Here is a 22,044-nt window from a genome sequence, read left to right as displayed (position 1 = left end):
TACTTACTGTTACTGTTAGTGTTACTGCCAATGCTGTCATTCCTAAGGGAGCTGGCAGCAACAGGAGGAAACAAAAATGTTTTTGTGACAGCGACTCTGGAATCTAAATAGAAAATGAGTGTGTCAGCATTATGTAACTTAAAATACAGTTCCCTTTATATAAGATGATGGGCTATAGGGCTCCTCTGATGTGGCTATAGGGCTGTTTTCAAAATCTGGCCACAGGGCTGTTTACAAAGTGGATTAAGCCAAAAAAAGCAGTCTTATTAAGAGGCAGATATATCTACACACTGAGCTGCTGCTGAGTAGCTATTCTGGAAGAACAATTGCTTTGAAGAAATTCCTAGGTTATGGCAGTGATCTACTAGTTACTACTGGTGTAACTGTGCAACTGGATACATTGCCCTAATTAAAAAGCTAATGGCTGCCACTAGAGAGAGAAAAAGAAAAGAGAATACAAAACCTCCATTTACTGGAAGGATGAGAATGATCTGCAGGAGCCTGACTTGAACTTGTTCAATTTTTAAATGAACTAAACATGGCCCTTTTCAGGAGGAGTGGGATGAATTCAGAGGTGAGTGGAAGCTGCTGCAATTTACAACTTGTCCTAACTTCCTATCCTTTCAGTAGTGCAATCTTAGGCTCCTTTACTGCCTTATAAAAATTGAATAGAGCATTAATGGAAGATAAGAAGAACAATGCAAAAAGATGATACAGGATATATTTGGGATGAAAAGAAACAGAGCAGGCGTATTGTGAGATTATTTGGATTATATTAAGTAATGATTTCACTAGGAATGATGGCACTAGTTTTACTGCCAGATAGAACTCAACTTAGAACAGAAACACAAGCTGCGGTATTGGTAGTAATTTTAACTGGCAGTAAAAAGGAGACATGGAGGTACAGCATCAGAACCTTAGCATCTCTGAAATCAAAGGAAAACCACCCATTTTATACCTGCTTAGAGTCTGTTCCCCAAAATGGCAGCCATCTTACCATTTTCTGGTGTTTCTACTGTTGAAGGCAGAATGCAGTCATTCTTATACAATGTGTCTGCAAACTCCTTGTAGACCTCAATGGTACTATTGAAGTGCCTAAAAAAATCCTCAGGAATGAAGCGACCTTCTTCATAAAGATGACCATTTTCTTTTACAAAATCCTAGGGTAAAATATAGAATTCAGCTTGAAAGAAGGTCAAGAGAGAGGCTCATTTAGCACTTCAACAGATAATGAAAATATCCAAAGATGACACAAAATGGTTTTAATTTTTAACCCAAAAATGACCAGATTTGCTGTATACGACCTTCATAAAACATACAAGACCTCTGATCTAAGGATTCCAAATTAGCTTTGCAAGTAGAAATAAATTATTAATCCAGCGTTGTAAAAATGCCAAGGAATGAAAGGCAGTCTGCATCCTTTGCTGAAAACTAAGAGACTTTTTTTATTTCCCTCATTAAAAAAGTCACCCTGATTTCACATCACTTTGCAATGTTCCACATGATCCTTTTAATCTGAACACAGGAACACAACACAATCATAGCTATTGTCATAAAAGTACAGGGAACAGAACACAATAGGTGGGATGTGTTACAGCACAGAAGCAGGCTGAGATGCCTGATAATGTACCTAAAAATAAGAGCAGGACTATAAACAAGGAAGCCAAATCACTCAGGTCTAACAGACAAGTGTGTTATGCCAGACTAAATCACAAGATTAAGATCCGTATTAAGAACATTGATGGTTATCTTCTTTTCGGTTTTTGTGGGTTTTTTTTTTCCCACCTGACTGGCTTTCCTAACAACTGTTTCTTATGCCAGTGGGTCGAATTTGGCCTGAGGTTAGTTACTCTGTACTCCCATGAAGGAGGACAGTGGTAAGAACATATGCTAAATATGTACAAAGAAAAACTTCCTGGTTTTGGCTCAAAAATTATTTTATGTTTAACGTTTACTTCTTCATTCTACAAAATAAAATTCTTCTTCCCCAGCCATATACCAGCTGGGTTCTTTGAAGCATCAGAACAAGAATAGAAAGAAAAGAAAGAGATACAATAAAGATTGGACAGAATTCAGTTTGAAATGGAAAAGTAGAGAATGTCTAAAAACTCTTAGCAATCTAATGCCTATATATGGCAGGGTTACAAGGTTATGCCACTCTAAATAAGATTGAGTGTTTTAATTCATTTGATTAATTCTGGATGTTTAAAAGGTGCAATTATAATAGCTAAGGACTTACTTAGCAAAAATAAACATATACAGGAGATTAAATCCTTGCCCTAAATAACATGATAGATTTTGTCCATTTTATTTAGTGGGACCAAACTTTTCACTACAAAACTTAATTTTAATTAATGATAGACTGGTTAGAGCTGGGTAAGGGATTATAAAGTTAATTTTTTATTCCCCCATCATTTTCACACAAGAAAATCAGACGTCTCTTGAGTGAGACTCCTGGAATCCTTCCAGCTGCTGTTGGAATCCAGAAACACATGGAAATAGGCTGGTATCCTCTAGTCTTTGCTGTGTCTTTGTATAAAAGAGTTCATTAAACCATGGTGAAGCTTTCAGAGCTTCACACACTGTGATACATACTAACAATATATTAATAACTTCAACAACATCATCTTTAAATTTAAATTAGTATCACTAGCAAAATGAATAATTTAAGCTGAATGCACAAGAAAGATTTCTGCCAGTTTCAAACAAACCAGAATGAATTAATGACCCTAAAGATGACAGTTACATTTTTGACTACTTAAATAACTGTATACAGGTCATTGTATATACTGTAATCCCTTGTAAGCCACTTTCCTTTGAAATATGAGATAACAAATAGCCAACATTAGCACAGTTTACCCAGTGCACTTATAAAAAAAGTATGATTTCTGATATACAGGAATAGAAATGAGAACAAATCTAATGTAGCTTTGGAAACTTTTAAACTACTACTGAGTACGGTGCAAAAGGAAGTTCAAATAAAAATATCCAGCGTACAAGTAGAAACTCCATATAGGAATACCTTATTTTTATCAAAAGCTAGGCATGCCATAAGATCATTAATTATCCTTGTGAGATTATTGATGATTGAATAATTGCTTAAAACATCAGACATATCTGAAATATCTGAAAATTTCTGGAGAAGATTATGTAGACTTCTTGAAAATTCAGGCACCATCAAATGCAACCAGCAGTGATTAGGCTGTCAGGAGATAAAAAGAGAAACAGAGAGGCAGATTAAATATTAGAACCAGTTTTTGCAAAAACTGGTTAAGCAGCTCAATGTGCAAAAGTAGATTAGATTGTTCTTTCCCATTTAAATTATCTTGAAAGTCTAAATTAAAATTTGTCTTTAGTGTGGCCAACTTTCTCCTCAGTCCTTTTGGTAAAATTTCTATTCTCGCTGATACAACATATTTATGGTTGTCTGTTAAATGCCATCCCTTCATTAAATTCTTAATGAATGCTAAGCATCAGTGTGTTCAGAATTTGAGCCTTGGGACATACTACTATGAACCCCAGTCCATGATTTCATTAACCTACTCTTTTTTTTTTTAATAACTACTGCTTTAACATTTTTCTCCAGACTTTCTTTAAACCAATCGCAGTTTTCATTTTATTATTGTTACCCTACATGACTCAGTGAACCCCAAAGATCCTTGATTTAAATCTCTTCTGAGGAAAATTTCCATAAACATTTTGCATGAAATCCATGTATGCTTTTATTCACCTTTAAACTAGTTAGCTTAGCCAACTCCTTCTCTAAATGCCATTCCTGAGAACAGTTTCTAGATCTAAGAGTTTTTCTTTTCCTGAGCTTTTGCCAACAAAAGGGTTCTGCACAGCTTGTCACAGTATCTGCCACATCTGCGCCAGTGGAATAGAGTTCAAATCCTTTCACCAACAACTATGCAATTAGTTTGCAGATAAAGTTTGTACAGCTGTTCAAGTGACTGAAACACCGTCATTCACCTTGCTGCCTTAGAGGCAGCCATTAACTTCCTGTACTTAGATTTACATAAGAGTAGCCAAGTAAATAAAAATGCCACCCAGTCCAGGAAAAACCCTAAGTTAATATATAGGTCTGCAAAAATACAGGTAATGCGTTAGTCATACTGCAACATATACCTGGAAATCCCTTCCTAATAAATGCTGAATTTTTAATGGTAAGTGTTACGAGAATTTATTCCATATGAGAAGCTATTTTTTCAATGGTTAAAAATGTCTCAGCAACATTAAAGCCTGCCAGCTATGAAGATCTTGGCCCAGCAGTCCCAAAGTACTCTCAGTATCACTAAACCAGTTTCCAATTGTTTCCTAGTGGGTGGGCAGCATCCACTGAATCCACCCACTCCACCTTCTGTAATGCACAGTAAATGTTTGGTGATGTATCTGCTTCTCAGTTTAGTCTCATTTTACTCAATTTCTGCAATAAACCTGCATACAGATTCTTTATTAAAAAAATAATAATAATTTATCCACTACTATCAATATCATCACTCAGCAACAAATGACTTTCTCAACATAGATGTTCTGTCTCAATGTGTAAACGTTTTTGATGAGGTAAAACACACTTCACGCTTTCAAAGACTAACCAGACTATCAAGCACCCACGTTTAGAGAACCAAATGCAAATACATTGTCCAGCTCCACCTGGCTTTTCATTTTTGTGTATAACTCTCACACACCGATAACAAGCAGCAAGTCAGCATTATCACCATTTGTAATTATCTCATCAATGACTTAAAAAAGAATTAAACAGAATGTGAAATGAATGGTGTTTGGCTTGATTCTATTTCCCTGTTTTCCTTCAAGCACAAAGGGAAAGGGAGAGACAGTAGCAAATAAAACAGAGAAAGCTTGTTGAAACGTACTTCGTTCTAGCAGCACGCGTTGTGCCACATCCCCTTGCCCTCACAAGGCAGATAATGCATTTTCCTCTGCTTTGGTGTAGGAACATGGAGACAGAACAGCTGTGATTCCCCAAACTGCAAACCTGGAAACCCTTTTCCTCTGAGGTTTTTGTGGGTATGCACTTTCTTCTGGCAGGGATTAGCAAAAGCTTGCTGCTTCTCCTAGTAAGCATTTGGTGATTCCAGCAGGGAGTCTATTTTGTTGCTCCCGTGGTTTAGCATGTGCGTGGGAGTCTCCTCTGACTGAACCGTTCTGACCCACAAAGCTGTATTTCATGAGCGCTTTAAGTTTTCTTTTCAGTAATATCAAGCTGTGCAATCACTTGCTATCTCAATACCTACCAAATGCAGGGATGAAACTGCTGAAATTGAGAAATGTGATGTTGTCTGCAAGGAGAAATGGAGGTTTAACTCTGCTTTTTTGTGTAAACTTTGACCAAGGTTTACGCTTCAGGGCAACTGCAAACCTGACTTCCTTTGTACTCCCAGGTAGTCCACATTTAGCTTTTTCTTTCTACACCTATCTAAAAGTTTGAAAGGTATCTATCTCGTCTTCTGAGTTCAGCTCCTGCTGCTGTCTTCTCTGTCTTTTAACCTTCAGGTTAGATACACAGTTCACTCTATGAGAGACTACTTTTAAGCCACTCAGACGTCTTGAGCTAGTGCATAATGCAACAACTCTTCTTTTTAATGGATCGGGTCAGTCTGTTCCTGTTAGGTGCACTACACTGGCTTCCCGTCTGCTTTGCATTCACCCTGCCTTCCTACCTTTAGTCATCTACATTTGAGGCTTGCTATCTTGGGTACATCTCCCACTTCACACACACACTAAAGATTAAAATCTATCGTAAAAAAATTGCAGAGCACCGTTTCAATCCTTTCAGAGCTGAACAAAGGGCATTCGCCTTATGCAAAGCTGTGGGATTCCAGCTTGCAGGGACCTTGTAGAACCCAGAGCAAAACCTACTTTATTCAGTCAGCCTTTGCTGTGGTATGTATAACACAACCTGCAATCACCAGAGAGGAATTTGGCAAAGTGTGATATGAACACCCCCGAATACTTCCTCCTGCAAAGGCATGTGGCCAAGAACTGCACCTTCCATCACCATGACTGAAAGTGGTGTATGAGCAAAGGGAATATGGAAATCCCAGCTCTGCACTTCACCATTTATTTCTTGGCTGCTTGTTGTAAATGTAAACTGGATCTGTGTTTCTGGGTATGATGCGGCAAGACGGCATGGCATTTAAACTACAGAAAAGAAACTGTACTGGCAGCCGAAACTAAACCACAGGGTGAGGTCAGAGTTAAGCAGTGAGAACAATCAGGACTCATTGGTCAAGCAGGCTCCCTGGCCACCTTCAACTGCAGTGCCAGACTCCCCAGGAGTGCAGTGGAGGGAAGAGTCTCGATCCAGTCTGGCTCTCGCCCATCAGCTGCCACGCTCATCCTGGAGGCTGGGGAGCAGCGCTCAGGCTACGACTGTCCTCCACAGACGTGAATCTCATTACATCAGGCACCAAAATAAATGAATTTCAAAAAGCACCACAGTCAGGGGATGGTGGCAGCTGGTTACACTTCCTTTTTCTCTGGATATTGGCTATTTTCAGAAATTGAAAATTTTCCATTAGTTTTAATTATATAATAGGGGATCTAGTACCCAACTTCCAAAGCATTTGTTTGCAGAGTTTTTCTGTCTAAAGAATCAAGATTAAACTGGGTTTTCTACAGTACTCTAACTTTTAGTAAAAGCCTCAAGTTTCCAACAAAACCTTTAAAAACATTATGGCCAGATCTGCCATAATACCTTGTAACTTCACAGCTCAGGGCCCTTCACTATCCCACAGCCTCTTTTTTTCTCCAGCCATCTTGTTATTCAGGACTGAGAAATGTTGCTTCTGGCATCGTTCTCCAGTATTAACAGAAAATATTGCTAGATTTGTTACAGTGCTAGGATAGGATGCATTTTTATATGTGTATCACACACAAGTTGGGTTTTCATAATGAAAACTGTACAGACACAAACCCAGCTTCTTACATCTATGAGATGAAATACAATGACTGATGATTGTATACAATGAATCATTCTCAAGACAGGCACAATATTGTTCAGTTTAACTGACAAACTAGTCCTTTTCTTGCTTTTTTAGTTTCCTTAAAACAATATAGTACAGTATAGCATTCAGCATAATTTCTGCTTTCACCTTGTTCCCTTCTCTCCTTTTTCTTGCACTGTATGCAACAACCAAGAGAGCATTTTCAATGCATCATTCTAAAAATATGTTTTTAAAATTAAGGAAAAAGATCAAAAATACTTAGTAGAGTAAGCAATAAGATAATATGAAAAAGTTTTTAATACAAAATGTTTTAAAACTAAAGAAAGTATGTTCTGTACTTTAAAGAAAGTATGTGAAAGTATCACTGTGTATTAACTATGGGATTATATAGAAAGAATCATACAAAGCATGTTTGAATCAAATAATGTCCTCACTTTCTACCAATTTGTTTAGTTACTGATGTGACCATTTGCTGAACTTAGGGTTCTCTCGGGATCGCTGTATTTGCTGTGCTTTAAAGGCATTTCCACTGCTGAAATGAAAAGGACATGCTATAGTACATACCAAAGTACAATTAGAAAGAAACTGCTTCTTTAAGAAAGCAACAATTTTCCAATGACTTGATGAAATAATACCATAGTTTGACTTTTTCCAGAGAAAATGTTAAAAAACTCATTATGAAGAAACATTTTTCTAAGATTCCTGTAATTAAAAAGGTTCTAAGTGACTGCAGAAATCTCTACTTTTCTTTTAAATGAATATTTGAGAAGTGTATCAAAAGTGAAATACCCATTATTTAACTGTAACTGACTAAGCCACAGGACTAGGTACAAAACGATATGGCCATCACTGGTCCCAGTGGGCTATTTTATTGGGATAAACTTGAAGTGGTTGTACATACCAGACTATCCATCTTCGGGACATATTTAAGAGTTATCATATAATCATTTGGGAGATTTCCAACCTACAACAGAACAGATAATGATATGTTATTACTGACCACACAAAGTAAGACTTATTTTCCATCACTGCATTCAATATTCAACACAAATTTTCAGTAACCTACCAGGTGCAAAAGCTTACATATTCAGTGTCCTGTGGAACTACTGTTGACTCTTATTTGCTCACAAGTGAAGCATCTTTCCACACCTCTGTAACATACCCAGCTCCAATCTGATCATGTTCAATGCTACCATTTCCCCACAGAATTAAAGTCAGTAATGTGGTGAGAAAAAGTGATCTGATGTTATTCATTACTGCAGAACCTCCACTGCATTTTTGTCTTTTAATGACATGCCTTGAAGTGTTTCCATGACAATTCCTATGCAACCCCAACCACTCCAACAGTAGAGGACCCAGTAGTCTCTAAGCCCTTTTCCTTCAAATAATTTCCAACTTCAGCAGGCATTTGAACCTAAAGAAATAGTTGTCTGCCTTGTGCTTAGTTCTGTACCAGGTCAGAACACTCGAGCACAACTTTAGCTTTGAAGCTGTGCCTCTTACTAATGATAAGCAACGTAATTATATCATAGCAATGTCCTGGGGCAAAGGAGAGCTTCTCCACATGTTAAGATGAGCATGGTTTTGCAGATGTGGGTGAGTATGGGGCGTGCTGAAGCAAAAGCACGGAGTAGAAGAAGGGTTCTCAGTGAATTATACAATGCAATCTGCCGCAAATGGGATCCAACACTACTGTGAAACGTGGTTGATCAGCTGGGGAATGTGGTGAGTGGGGAGATGAAGAGGGAGATGCTGCCATGATCCCCAATCTCTTGCAGTACTTTTTTCAAAAGGTTTACCAATACCCTGATGCTTAGTGATACAGCAAATGTATTTTCTTTTGTATCAGTGAAAGATTCAATTGATACTGCTCATCCTTGGTTTGAAATCCATTTAGTCAAAAGACAGTAACCACATACATATTTCCTTTGATGAGCCAGAATCTATACTTTGTTCAGCAAAGCGTTTCTACTTCTTTGGGTTAAAGATCATTCTATTATGGCTGCTTTTGATTCTGTTGCTATAGCAACCAACACAGGGATTATATTTTTTTCCCTGTGCAGTTTTTAGGTAGTATTTTGTTTGACGCAACAGAACATTTTTTTGTTAATTAAAGTTTAGTTTCAATTAAAAATTAGAACAGCAATTTCAAAATGTTGTGGGTTTATCAAGGACAATACTTATGCACAGTCAGTCACTAGTGAATTCCAAACATTTTTTTCATTTACAATGTGGGCTGAGCCACAACCTTTCAGTTCAGTGACATCTACCTTTCTCCTACAGCTTTAAAATAGTTTTATACAAATGATCCTGGTAAATTCCTTTCCGTTGATCAATTTTAATTTTTATTTTTATACCTACACATTCTCAAAGAAGTAGTTGCTGAAGTTGCACTAAAATTCTCTATATCAATTCTATTTACCTGGCACTTTGGGGAGTTAATGCAAGATGCTATAAACACTGAAAAATATTGCAATACATTTGTTCTTTCTTCAGAGCATCTGAATTATTCTAAATCCTCACCTGTAATTTTTTGTGTATTTTTTTCCTTCCTCTAAAAACACCCTGACATCATGACACATTAATAGGTAATGCAGTTTCTTTTCCGGCTCCCTTTGCGTGCTTAGAGAGGTAGGATTAGCAGCACTTCAAGCAGCAAGGATAGTGAAGATGCTACTGTATGTGCAAAGTTTCCCATACTCACTCTAGAGGGATTCAATACTTAGCAATGTCAGCAAAAGCACTGTTCTTTAAGAAAGGTCACTGGAAGATTAAATTTGTTCCAAATCAACGAACACTACAAGAGTTGATATGCATTATGTATACAATCTACTTTACCGGCATCAGAGCCTGTCAAGCACTTTTCATGCACAGTTAAAAAAATTTAACTGCCCAAGAGTTCTTACAGCTTCTCAAACAAAGCTGGAGAATACAGCTCAGCCTCAGATATTTTTCTCCTTGACAGATTGTGAATCAGAAAGGATATTTAAGGATTTTTTGAATTTACTACTAAAAAGGAAGATCACGGGCGGGGGGTGGGGGTGGGGGGGGAAGGTGTCAAACACAAAATATATGCCCTGCCTCAAGACACGGCCGGGGGGGGGGGGGGGGGGGGGGGAGGTGTCAAACACAAAATATATGCCCTGCCTCAAGACAAAATAACTTGTTAAACTTGTATTGATGAAATTCCACATGCCAGATGCTCTGCTGATGGTAAATGATGGAGCTCAGTCAAAGTGAGGGAGTTACACTTGTGTCCCAGTTGGACTTCCCGACTCATGCACATAAAATAGGGTAAAGCCTTTGATGTAAGAGTGAAGGATATGTTTGTACTAAATCTGTGCATTTTGTACTCTCTTGCTTTGCTGAAACAAATCTTGACATTTCAGTGAAGGCTAACCACCAAGACTATGATCCAAACCAACCACTTGGTTTTCAGCTGCTGAAATGATTCTGAAAGGACAGAAAGGACGCTGCATACCTGCTCTGTGCTGGGTGCCTGACTGCTGCGGCTCCCAACAAGGAGCAGCCAAGACTGCTCTAGACTGCCTGAGCAAAGTGGAATAGGAAGGGACTGTCTTTTGAAACTCCCCGAGTCCTGGAATGGCTTTTTCAGTTCCTGTGTTCCACTCCTTCAGTACAGTGACCTATTTTGGGGCAACGAAACACCTGCCTGCATGATTTACCTTGGTTTAGACAAAAGTAGCAGTTCTGATGATTATAAAGAACGTCAACTGATAATCTTGGAAAGTAATGTATAGAACTAAAAGAACTCTGCATTGCAATTAAAATGTCAAAAAAAGTTTCTCTGATTTAGTGGGTGTGTGTGGTTGTAGAAATCTTATCAGGCTCTGAGAAGAGGTGAAGAACACTGAATCTAGATGCATGTCTTCAAATCCATATAAAATCCACATTAGGTGCTATATTACCAGTTGTAATAAAATCTCAAACTGGGAAATATAAGATTCCTTTTGACATAGAGAGGTCTTAATATTTAATACATCACTATTAACATTGGATAACCCAAATATACTTTTAAAATATGCTCATGGTCACGTAGAGGGGGAGATGAAATAGGGTTCTTGTGAAAGTGATTTGAGTTCCATAAACTACTCTTTTATTGCAACAGCAGAATATAATAAAGATGACCTCAATCTGCAGCCAAGTGCACTGAAATGAGAGCTGCTGCGCTTGGAAATTCTCTTTATTGTAACTTCTGAACATTTTAAGAAGACAAGCATGGATATCATTATTTTTTATACCCAGATAAAAAGTGAGGTAATCTAATAAACTAAAAAAATTACTGTTTACCATTGTCAGTGATTTCTCTTCTACTCTGAGGCATATGATGGGAAAACCATACTTCTCTTTTGGCTACCATTTCTACCACCCATTTCTCTCAGTCATTCCCCTTTTCCTACTCTTTAATACTTCTGCATCTCTCTTCTTTACATCCTTGGCTTTTCTTTTCCTGCAGGAGCTTCCCCTTTCTGTCCATCATCTCTGCAATCTACTCTATCTCATCTGCTAATCAAGCAGTTAATAAAATCCTCATCATGTGGCTTAAGACAACATGCTAACGATTTCCGTTCACACTTCTTACAGCCATAGTGGCAGATTATTTGCAGGATAACAACACTGGATCATTTTTTATAACCCTTTCTCTCAGGAGAGTTAAATCCATTTAAGAATAAATATCAAATGTTGCAAAGAGTGTAAAGTACACATTTACAGCAAAGATGCAATGTGAAGGCAAAGTGTTTGAAACAGCATGTCTTGAACTAGCAACTTGGTCAGTAAGTGCTGGCTATTGTCTGGGCTTCCAACATTCAAAAGAAAAAAAATTGCTTTAAAGAAGTACATACAAGGAACAAGAGGTGAATGCCTTAGATTTTGTTAATGGATGAAACCAAAATACGCAGTTACATTCTTTACATACTGAGCTGTGCAGTAAAAATTATACTTATATGTAGGTTTGCTGTTCATATTTAACAAACATATATACAAGAGAGTCCTAATCCTTATGCAAAATCAGAATCACAATTACAGCAATGCAGCTTTCTGCTGACTTACTGTGCTGAAAAGAACAATGGGGACAGGCTTTATTGACAGGTGCTGCAATTACAGTTTCATAATACGGAACATTTGTTCATCAAGTAATGTGTTCCCCTCCAGACATCTTCATTAAAAAACAAGCAGGAGTTCAAGTGATTAGTAATGCAGAATTAATACTCTCTAAATACTTTTGTTCCCTATAGGTATGAATTTATGCTCTTTTAAAGTTCTCACTATTAAAAAACAAACATAATACAATTGTTCAATTGTTCTTTGTGTCTTAAAATAATTTTACTTCATATGAAAACTTATGTTATAAAGATTTGAATAAATTTAATCTTACAGAAAATACAAGTAATTTTTGTATAACAGATACCAGTCTGGTTTTCTCTTAGGTTAATTAATGCTCAGAAACCTTACTGAAACTTTTCTTCCAATTCTAGCTTCCAGTACGTGTCTAGTATGATGCTAGTGAAGATCCAGATGAACACCACTGAAAAGAGTTACACCGTACACCTGTCCTCCATTTATTACTCAGCACAAAGTTGACTAGGCAAATGACCCACATTTTCAGGCACTGCACAGCATGCTTTATTTATTCTCCAATAGCTTTTAGGCTTAGTAGACATCCCTGGTCTGTATTCACAGAAAGTGTTGAGGGAGGCACATTCTCATATTCCTAGAATACAATATAGTCGAGCAGATGACAACCACAACCATGCTCAGGGGGTTTCTACCAGTGATATAGGTGATTACAGTACTTGGAACAAGAAGCCCTGAACCAAATAAATGCAGGCTAGGTTGTATCAAGCTACAGGCAAAAGAGTTTGCTAGGGAATTGTGGCACTGTTTTGCAAGCTGTAGGTGAACTGCAGTAGAGGTAGGGAAGAACAGAGTAGGAAAGAGACGTGGATTCACACTACAAAGAAAATTTAGCATGAGATAGGAAGAGCATGACAATCTGTCTGGAGTTCATCAAAGAGCATCCTTCCTGCAGCCATAGACAGTGTAACAGATACCATGGAAATAATGAGAAGAAGCTAGGACAAGAGAGCAAACTCAGCATGTGTTAGGATATCACAGGCAATGTCAATGGTGTCTTTGAAGACAAAACCAAGAAGCTTGCTGTTGATAATAAAAAATAAAAGGAGGAACAGCTTGCAGGAAATAAGTAGATACACAGGGTCAGAGCAGCAAATAGACAGAATGGAAAATTATAGAAGTCGAAGCCAGAAAAAGACATTTCTGTAGATTGGATTTTTATTCACCAAGGATTTGGAAGAAAAGTGAATATGTATGGACAGAGAGCTACAAAATAATTTTTTCCTGTTATCACAGGAAAAAAATATGGAGGTTTTAGAAGTGAACTTACAAGGGTCTGTAAAGTGTCAAGAGCCAAAATGGACACCTTTGTTATAGACCTGAATGGCTGGGGGGAAAAGGTGATATACCTTTACAGTGAGGAGAAAAGGCCCAGGGAAGACTAACATTTGGGGGAAATGAAGAGATCATAATCTGCCTCAGTGGAGGATTCAGGCAATATTGAATCTAAGCTGATGGCTGAGCATTTGTGAAGAGAGGTCAATATCCTAAGCTAAATGATGGGACTTGTGTACTACTGTTGAGTGGCTAGTTTATCGCACACAGATACAGGACTATCCTCATGACTGTGGACAAAAGGGCTTAAAGAACATGACAGCATGGTCAAGAATAAAGCCTTTAAAATAACTGTCATACCACTCTGAGCAAGTGTGATAGAGCTTGTGGATAACATCACAATGAGCAATAACTGTACACATAACAGTGGCTTCTGTGAAATCCTTGGTGCTACAGTTTGTTCTCACTGTGAAAAGGGAGGACATTTAATACAGACATTATGTCCTACTGGCACAAACTCTTTGGATTAGAGGAGAAATAAAACTTTTAAAGGCCAACAGGATCAATAAAGAATCCAACCACCTATGGGTGCTACGTCTAATTTTGAAGCTGTAAGCAATCAGAATATCATTGCATAATTCAATGAGTATATTATGTTTCAAAAAGCAGAAGTGGTACAAAAACTTTTATAGTAATTTGTAAGAGTTGTAGGGTCTCCTGAACTATATTTTTAAGCAACATCATGCTGGAGTCCATATAGCATAAACAAATCATACCTTTTAGCAAAGTAATGTGATCAGTCAGTATTCTCTGTGAATTTCTCCCTTCTCATATTCACACGGTCAGCTAATGGTATTTTGTTTTTAAAGTAATTTAAGCCTAATAATATATATTTTTTTTCATTTTGTTCTCAATGTCAAGTTGTCATAGTGTAGCATTTCAAAAGAGAATGGCCAGCTTGCAATATAGTTTGTTTAATTGAAACCAAGGGTTCTTATACTAAATTTAAGGTAATAAACTTATTTCCATGTTATCCTTTCAGTCCTCAAGTGGCTTTATAGAAATTATTTCCACAAATATTAACACAGACAGACAAAACAGGGATACAGACTTTCGCCAGAACATTCTCAGATGCACAGCTCAAAACAGAGAGAATCCAGGTGTCTGTGCTTTGTCTTTTCTGCATCTCTCTGTTATTCCTCCAACCCAAAATATCTTTGAACATGCTAGTTAACTTCACCCAAATTTTGCATCTGGTAGAGAAATGTGAAAAGTATAGGTGTAAGTCAGGAGAAGGACCATACAGCATCCTCACCGAGGACTGTCTGGAGGAGCTCAGCTCTACCCCACTCTGCTTAGGTTTGGCCGCAGCAAGGTGCAGTGCAACCTGGACAGTTGCCAGAGGTTTTCTTCTGTACATACACTAGAACAGCTGCCACACAAAGCCCTTCCTGCCCAGCCAGCAGCCCAAGCAAAAGGGGATATAAATCCAGCAAGCGCTCAAAACATTGCTCAGGTAGGCATCATGCCTATGGGGCATGGGAGGGAACTAGCAACGATGCTGCATGTGGAGAACTAAGAGGAGATGTGGAGGAGGGTGGGGGTATGGAAACACAGTACTGCAGGAATATATGTGCAAGAACAGCAGCTGCCAGACTAGTCTGGAGGAAGATGTAGGAACATAGTATGTGAAGTCACAGCCAAATTAAAGAATAACTTAATTTTTATGATAATAGGTTTCTTTCATAATTTATCTCAAAAGCAAAGTGTGATTGCTCAAGCCGCATGAAAAGTTTTGTAACAGGTATTTATACATTCTTGAAGTTTAAATTGTAATAAAGGGAAAGTTAAAACAGTTTTTCTGAGGATACATATTTGACATATAGCTACTGCTAACCTTGTGCTAGACAGTTTCAACAGCACTCATAGGAATTATAGGAGTTCTGTTGCTCTGTCATGCTTTCAACAGGTTTAAATCAAAACTTAATACTCTTTCAAGAGATGAAATATTATCTTGAATAAACATGCTAATACTTCAGGATTCTGCCTAAAGGGACTAATGTGAAGCACTAAGTACTTAAGTATAGAGCACCCCCAGAGATTTAAACCATGTGCCAATGTATATAACAATGCCTATGAAAACAAGTGGAGAACACTGCACTGGCAGCAAATGCAAGGGTATCCAAATTAAGTGTTTGATAATATTAATGCTAGTATTGCAGCCATTTTTCAGTAATGAAGCCAAAATCTTCAGCTGAATTCAATACTTAAATGAAGGTATGTTTGTTAAGTGTTCAGTATATATTATTTCTTAAAACCTTTGGTGTTAGGTCCTTCACTACTGCAAGTTAGCATAACCACTGACTTCAGTGGAGTTAAATACCAACTGACTGCACACAAGAAGATGCAGTTTTTCAAGTTAATGTAGTGTGTAATGAAGTAACAGCTAAAATGTACTTAAATGAATTCAGTTCTCATATGAAGCCAAGAGTCCTTCAGACAAACTTCTAGGTACAGCAAGTAGAGAGAGAAACATAATAAGCGTTAGCCCACTCCTACCTAAAGACTGTAAAAGCTGTTCAATTATTATTGCCTGGATTGCTACGATGATGTCTAGTATCACACTATTTTTATATATAGCACAGGTTTCCCATAAGCCTAAGGTAAAGACTTCTGGTTCATTTCAGTCGTGTTTGTTGCCAGTCTGCTCCATGCAAACTGGTAACACAAAAGACAATAATCTTTCATCTGCATGGGAAGCGATCTGATCCCAGACAATGTTTGAGGAAATCAAGACTTTTGAGAGCTTTTATGGAAGCTGGAGGGAGGAAAACATTTATGTACATACACTCTAGCTTGGTCAAGAAGATCATCTCTCCAATGAACTCTGAAACTATTCCCCAGTCTTTGCAACAAAGGTTTTTGTTTTATTCAAATGAAAGATGTTGAAGGATTTTTTTAATTTCTTTATTTAATTATTCCCCTGGTTCTAATACAGATTTGCAAAATTTGCTTAAAAATGTAAGTGCCATTAGCCACTGATTATTGTTTAACATAAAGAATAATTTTAAATAAAAGCTACTTACCAATTTTTCAATGTCATTCACATCATCTGTCACTGGATTCCCGCAGGAATTCTGGGCTTTGACAAGCGGATTAAGTAGGAGTAGTTGAAGACAAAAGCAGGTGATAATCCAAGTCTATTTAGTAAAAAAAATAAAAGATAAAAAAAGAAACAAGAAACCCCAAGTAAGCAACGTCTAATGTAGTAATGTTTTTCATATATGAATTCTATGGGCAGCAATACTCTTCATCTTTCATGAGGACATACTCATACCACTATAGTATAATCTCCACAGCAGGGATTCACACAAATGCACTTAATTGATCTTTTCTGGAAGCAAGTACCTTTAGGGTAATAATGAAAAGCCTGGTATTGAGCCATCAGATTATTTGTGCAGGATACTGCTTAGGTGACTTTCTGCAAAGTTTACAGATACCAACAAGAAAGAGACAAACTGCAATATTCTTAACTATCAACATAAAGCTAAGTACATACGTGTAATTCACCTGTGATATTTGTGATACAAAATTGTGATAAACCTGTGCCTCCAATGTGGTGATGGCTGGTAAGGAACAAAATGATACCAGACCACAGCAAAATAAAAGGAGAGACTTCATAATCACAGCCATTAAATTTGGGTACTTAAACGGCACGCAAAACCACAACTGGACTCTGCCCAAACACTGAGATCTCAAGCAGCAATAAAATACATTTTCTCTAAGTGATCTGCTCTGGCCTCTCAGGAGCAGCAGCCTGGCTTTGGCACTACAGTCCTATCCTAAATCCCATTAGGAACAGCAATGCAATGTACTCACACAGGCTTGTGAGACTCAGCCAGAAAAGCACCACATAACTAGCTGTGATGCACCTGGGTGTCTCCTTGGCTGAACTTCCTTGCCTTCTGTGTTCCTTGTGCTTCACTGGTTTCCCACAGAGCCCTGTGCCAAGTTTGAGCTGCAGATCTTTATTTCCAGAATGTTAAAGCATTTAAGTTATGGATAATCAAAAGTTGCCTTGGGTTGTGAAGCTTCTTGTGCCAGCTGACTGTCAGCAAGAGCCGATGACAATGTACATTTAGTGCAAGTATGGAATTTGCCTGTGCAGGCTCCTGAGCCTCCACGAGGGTGGGACTGAGATCAGAATTTGCGTTTGCACAAATCAAGGTGCATCTCAGCCCCGTCTGTTCCCCTGTGACAGGTAGAGTGCTCCTGTCTCCAGCCTTGCCTTCAAAAGATATCCAACCTTTCAATTTAAGACCAAAGCAAATCAAACAACATAGACGAAGCTCTCTAGGAAAGCAGAGAGAGAAAAATCACAGATTTAAAAGATTAAGTATCATTATAGTAACCTAGAGGGGCTAAGAAAGCATGATGAAAAAGAACACTTGGGAGCTACATAAACATGACAGAACAATGCTGGGCACTCTACCTAGAGCTGTTAAATGACAAGTAAACCTCTCTCGTATCTCCTGTCTCTTAAATCTTGTATGTAGCTTACATTTCAAGTAAAACTGCTCATTTGCTTTCTTAGAATATGTCTTCCTGACTCATTCATGTAAAACCTGTGCGTGCTGCTGCTGAAAGCCTCCTTCCCCTGCCTCTTGCACTGGCACTGGTGAGACGGTTCAGTCAGCTGTACCAGGCAGATAAACTCCATTTTTGTTTTCCTGTGCTATTTTTCAGGCAGACCAGCTTTCTGAGACAGCAGAAATGTCCCATTACAGATGGGACAAGCCAGGACTGCCTGATTCAGTGGCGCCTGCACTTGACTTTCCCTAAACTGTACTGTCAGACACCACAGGATCATGATGATGGGTAGACTAACACAAAAAGAAATCAAAAATATTCTAAGTACATATCCAAGGTGCAGCACATCTTCTGAGAATGCCTCTTGATTCAACATAACCAGCATTTAGAAATACTTTTGATTTAATATTTGTACAAATAATTATTGAGAATAATTTATTACCTGTGTGAAGAACAGAGAATAAGTACTTAACTTGACATTAGGTACTTATAAAACCTCTGTATATTATGCCACAAAAAGCTTTGCAGTTACAAATATATGAAGCTCTGGGGAGATGCAACAAAGATGCTGCTGGTCTCTGAAAGCACCTTTGAGAGCTTCTTGCAGTGTATAAGAGTTCAAAGTTATTTAAGAACTAGCTTTAAGTGATCAGAAAAACATCTCCCTCTCCTAACTTAAGCTCCAAAGGAAATCAAAGGGGACCTCAAGTTAACAGACTACTTCTCCACTGCAATTTTTGAAACAAAATTGTTATAAAAAAGGCAAGAAGTTGACAATGAGCTCCAAAATGGACTAATTATACTGCTTTCAAGAACTAAAAAAAAAATTAAAAAATTCTAACCTCAAAGTTAAACAGTATACTAGCAATTACACTCATTGGGGTTCAGGGACATTTCCCTGACGTGTCCTTTGGAGATGGAGTCCACACCAGAAACCACTGGTTTCTTCATTGGGTTCCTCAATATTGACTAGTATGTAAAGGAAGATGGGACTTGTTCTCCTACTTGTGTCACAGTCAATAGGATAATGTTTAACCTAATACTCTAGTCATCCAAAAAGTTACAAAACTGTTTAACTGAAAATACTTTTTTGCCAAACCAGCCGAGTAAATATTAATAAAAGCAGAAGCACATTCCAAATAAAACCAGAACTCTGATGCATCTTGTCAGTTTTCATACGTCTGGATCTAAAGAGAACCCATATATGAAGCTTAACATCACTACACATTTTATAATTATGAAAATCAGTAAGATTAGACTTTTTCCTATGTAAATAATGGTATTTAAAAGGATAGTAAGTTTTATAACTGCTATTAAAAACAAATGATTTGTAAATTTTGAAATTATGTGAGGGTTTTCTTGCTTATTTGTTCCTTGTGTGATCCAACAGGAAGTGAAAATCTTTAAAATACTGCTAGCTTCAACATGCCTATTATCCAAAATCTTTTAATTATTTGCACTTACAAAATATTTATATCACACAAGCCTACAGGCACATTGTACATAAAGACTGTATAGATCAAAGAGCTAAGCTATTTTTGTGTTATTTATTAATGACCAAACCTGCTGTTTGAGCAAAACTCGAATAGACTGAATTAAATCAAGGACAGAACAAAAGGGAAACTTAAACAACAGCTTCATAAATAGAGATTCCAGTTTTACACTTTACTAAGCATAAACAAAACCCACACAGCACTCGTAACAAATTTCCATATATAATTACTTCAAAGCTAAAACGGGATTTTCAAAGCTGGCCACAGGATTTATTCACATACCATCTACTAGCATTAAATTGAAGATATATGGCAGACCTGTATAGCAAAGGACTGCTTCCTATTTTTGCCTCAGAAATTATTCAATTGGGTTTATATTCTGAAGTCTCTTAAATAATGAATATTTAAGTTGCTTTTGTGAAAGGGAGAAAAAAAATAATCACTAAACTGGAAAGGACAATTCAAATTAAAGATTTCAATGATACACTTTTAATCATTGTGCAAATGATTCTTACTATTGCTTATAAACCACCATCTATAATTTCAGTTATCGCCATTTTAGAGGCTTAGCTAGCAATCCAATGTGCTCAAGGCCACCCTCTCAGTTGTAAATCAACAACTTTTTCATTTATGTTCTTCATGATCTGGAGTGTTGACAAAGGCTGCTGAATGAATGCTTTAGCATCTTTTTCACAGTATGCTATCAAAGATACTCTATCATGTTTGTTAATGTGCAGCTAATTCCTCAAATGGAAAGCAGCAAGGGGAATACCACATTGCTAAAGAAGCCAAATATTGGAAAGTCTGGACATTTCCAAATACCTAGATTGTACTGATAAGAATTCTAATCATAAGTGGGGAGAAATTATCCGGGGGTGGGGGAAGGCAAATAATAAAACACAAACAGCCATCAAGCATAGGGAGAGATAGTAACTACACAGATGAATGAGTTCTCCATTACAAAACTTCTTGTATCCAAGTCATGTTAGCCACGGAACTTTTCAGCCCAGTTTCTTGAGAAAATCATCCAATTAACCACAACCAAGCCATGGCTGCAGCAGAGCTACCTGGCAATGTGGAACAATATTCACCCTGGGCCAGACTTCCCAAATCTGTCTTTCACTTCTGCTAATGCTGGCATAGGAACATCTCTCAATATTGGCTCCTCAGGCAGTGTTTGCATGCTGCTTTGCTGAGGCACAGCTTGTGGACTTCTGCCATAGACAACATTAGCTGGACAGTCATGGATAGCTAACTTAATGTTCATACTTAAGCTTTAAAAAGTCTTTTGTAAGAAGATTCAAGAAAACAAAAGTATCAACAAAAGATATTTCTTGCATTATTTTTTTGAACCACAAAGCCTTGAGAAGCATAAAAGCACAATAATTCTTTCATATGTCTAATTATCTCTATCACAGCTAAATAACTAACTAGATTATTAAAATCATGGAAGAATTGTCTTTAGCCAATTAAAAAACCTACGTCAGCATAGAAAAATCTTAAAATGAAAGACCATTTGTACAGAATGTAATCCAATTCCCATTTTCATGGTATTTAGTGATACCTTCACCCATGCAAATGACAGCATTAACTTTAGTATTCCACATGGCTGTGCCTAAATACTGCTCAAATGCTAAATATTGCTCAAGTTCCAAAAAATTTTTGAGTCAAGTTTGGAAGAAAAGTCACCCACCCATGACCACCTAGTTCTGGAAGCAGTGAAGTATTTTGGCAAGCACATTTGGAAATGGAAAGGTCCCTACATGCTCTCAGGAAATAACTTCATTGTAGCTGGAGGAACCACTGTGTGAACCCTGAATAACACGTAGTGGGAGCATTAAGTCCAGTGTACACCCATCACTGTCCTTCAAAAGACTAGCACCAGTCTCACTAAATACAACAGCCTATCAGCTAGGGTGTTCGTCAACAAGTGACAGACAGGGGTTAAATTTCCTCTAACCAAGGTAATTCCAACTCATGGGACTTGGGATCTGTTCCTCTGACATCAACCTTGTAATTATCACCAGAGGTACTTTCCCATCTATGATGGCTTCCTGGCCAGAAGAGACGAAATGGGGGTACACTGGTATTCCTGACCCTTATTTTGCAGAACATCTATGCATTTTACACTGGCGAGCCACTATGTAGAGGAAAAATACCCCAACATGCTCACTGCACAGGCATCAGAACATTTATGTGTATCCTCCTCTTGCACATGCTCCTCCATCTGGGCACCCTAACTTCTGGGAAGCTCCCCAGTCGTCATGTGAGTTTTCCTGAACAACCTTTTGGCAGTCCATTGAACAAAATGGAGTCTAACTCCAGTTCAGTGAGTCACCCTGCCAGGGAGAAACACATAAAGTCTCTGGATCACACCCTACATGCTTTGTTATGATTACAAAAAGCAGATGCATACTTTTCTAGTGACTGGTACTATTCTTCTTTTTTTTTTTTAACAATGATGAGTAGTAGGGAGAAGGATGATAAAAGTAAACAAAATTAGTCAGGGAGTATCAGAGTGATTTATTTGGATTCTGATTTAAACAAAGACTACAGAAATG

The 22,044-nt window shown here is 37.7% G+C and overlaps 1 protein-coding gene across 2 annotated transcripts in view; it reads right to left on the bottom strand.

Moving 5' to 3' along the window:
• KITLG (KIT ligand) overlaps nucleotides 1-22,044 on the bottom strand; it is a 55,125-nt gene that overhangs the window by 12,080 nt on the left and 21,001 nt on the right. The window contains exons 2-6 of one of the 2 annotated variants that reach the window (XM_056341341.1): nucleotides 16,487-16,600; nucleotides 7,870-7,932; nucleotides 3,023-3,202; nucleotides 998-1,160; nucleotides 8-103 (exon numbers count right to left, since the gene is read on the bottom strand). In XM_056341341.1, the coding sequence (XP_056197316.1) occupies nucleotides 8-103; nucleotides 998-1,160; nucleotides 3,023-3,202; nucleotides 7,870-7,932; nucleotides 16,487-16,600 (616 nt within the window). The remainder of the gene's footprint in view (nucleotides 1-7; nucleotides 104-997; nucleotides 1,161-3,022; nucleotides 3,203-7,869; nucleotides 7,933-16,486; nucleotides 16,601-22,044) is intronic. The other variant, XM_056341342.1, reaches the window with a different exon arrangement.

This window comes from Falco biarmicus, chromosome 5 (assembly GCF_023638135.1).
Source record: "Falco biarmicus isolate bFalBia1 chromosome 5, bFalBia1.pri, whole genome shotgun sequence".
Taxonomy (NCBI): Eukaryota; Metazoa; Chordata; class Aves; order Falconiformes; family Falconidae; genus Falco; species Falco biarmicus.
This window is presented reverse-complemented; position numbering and strand designations above follow the sequence as displayed.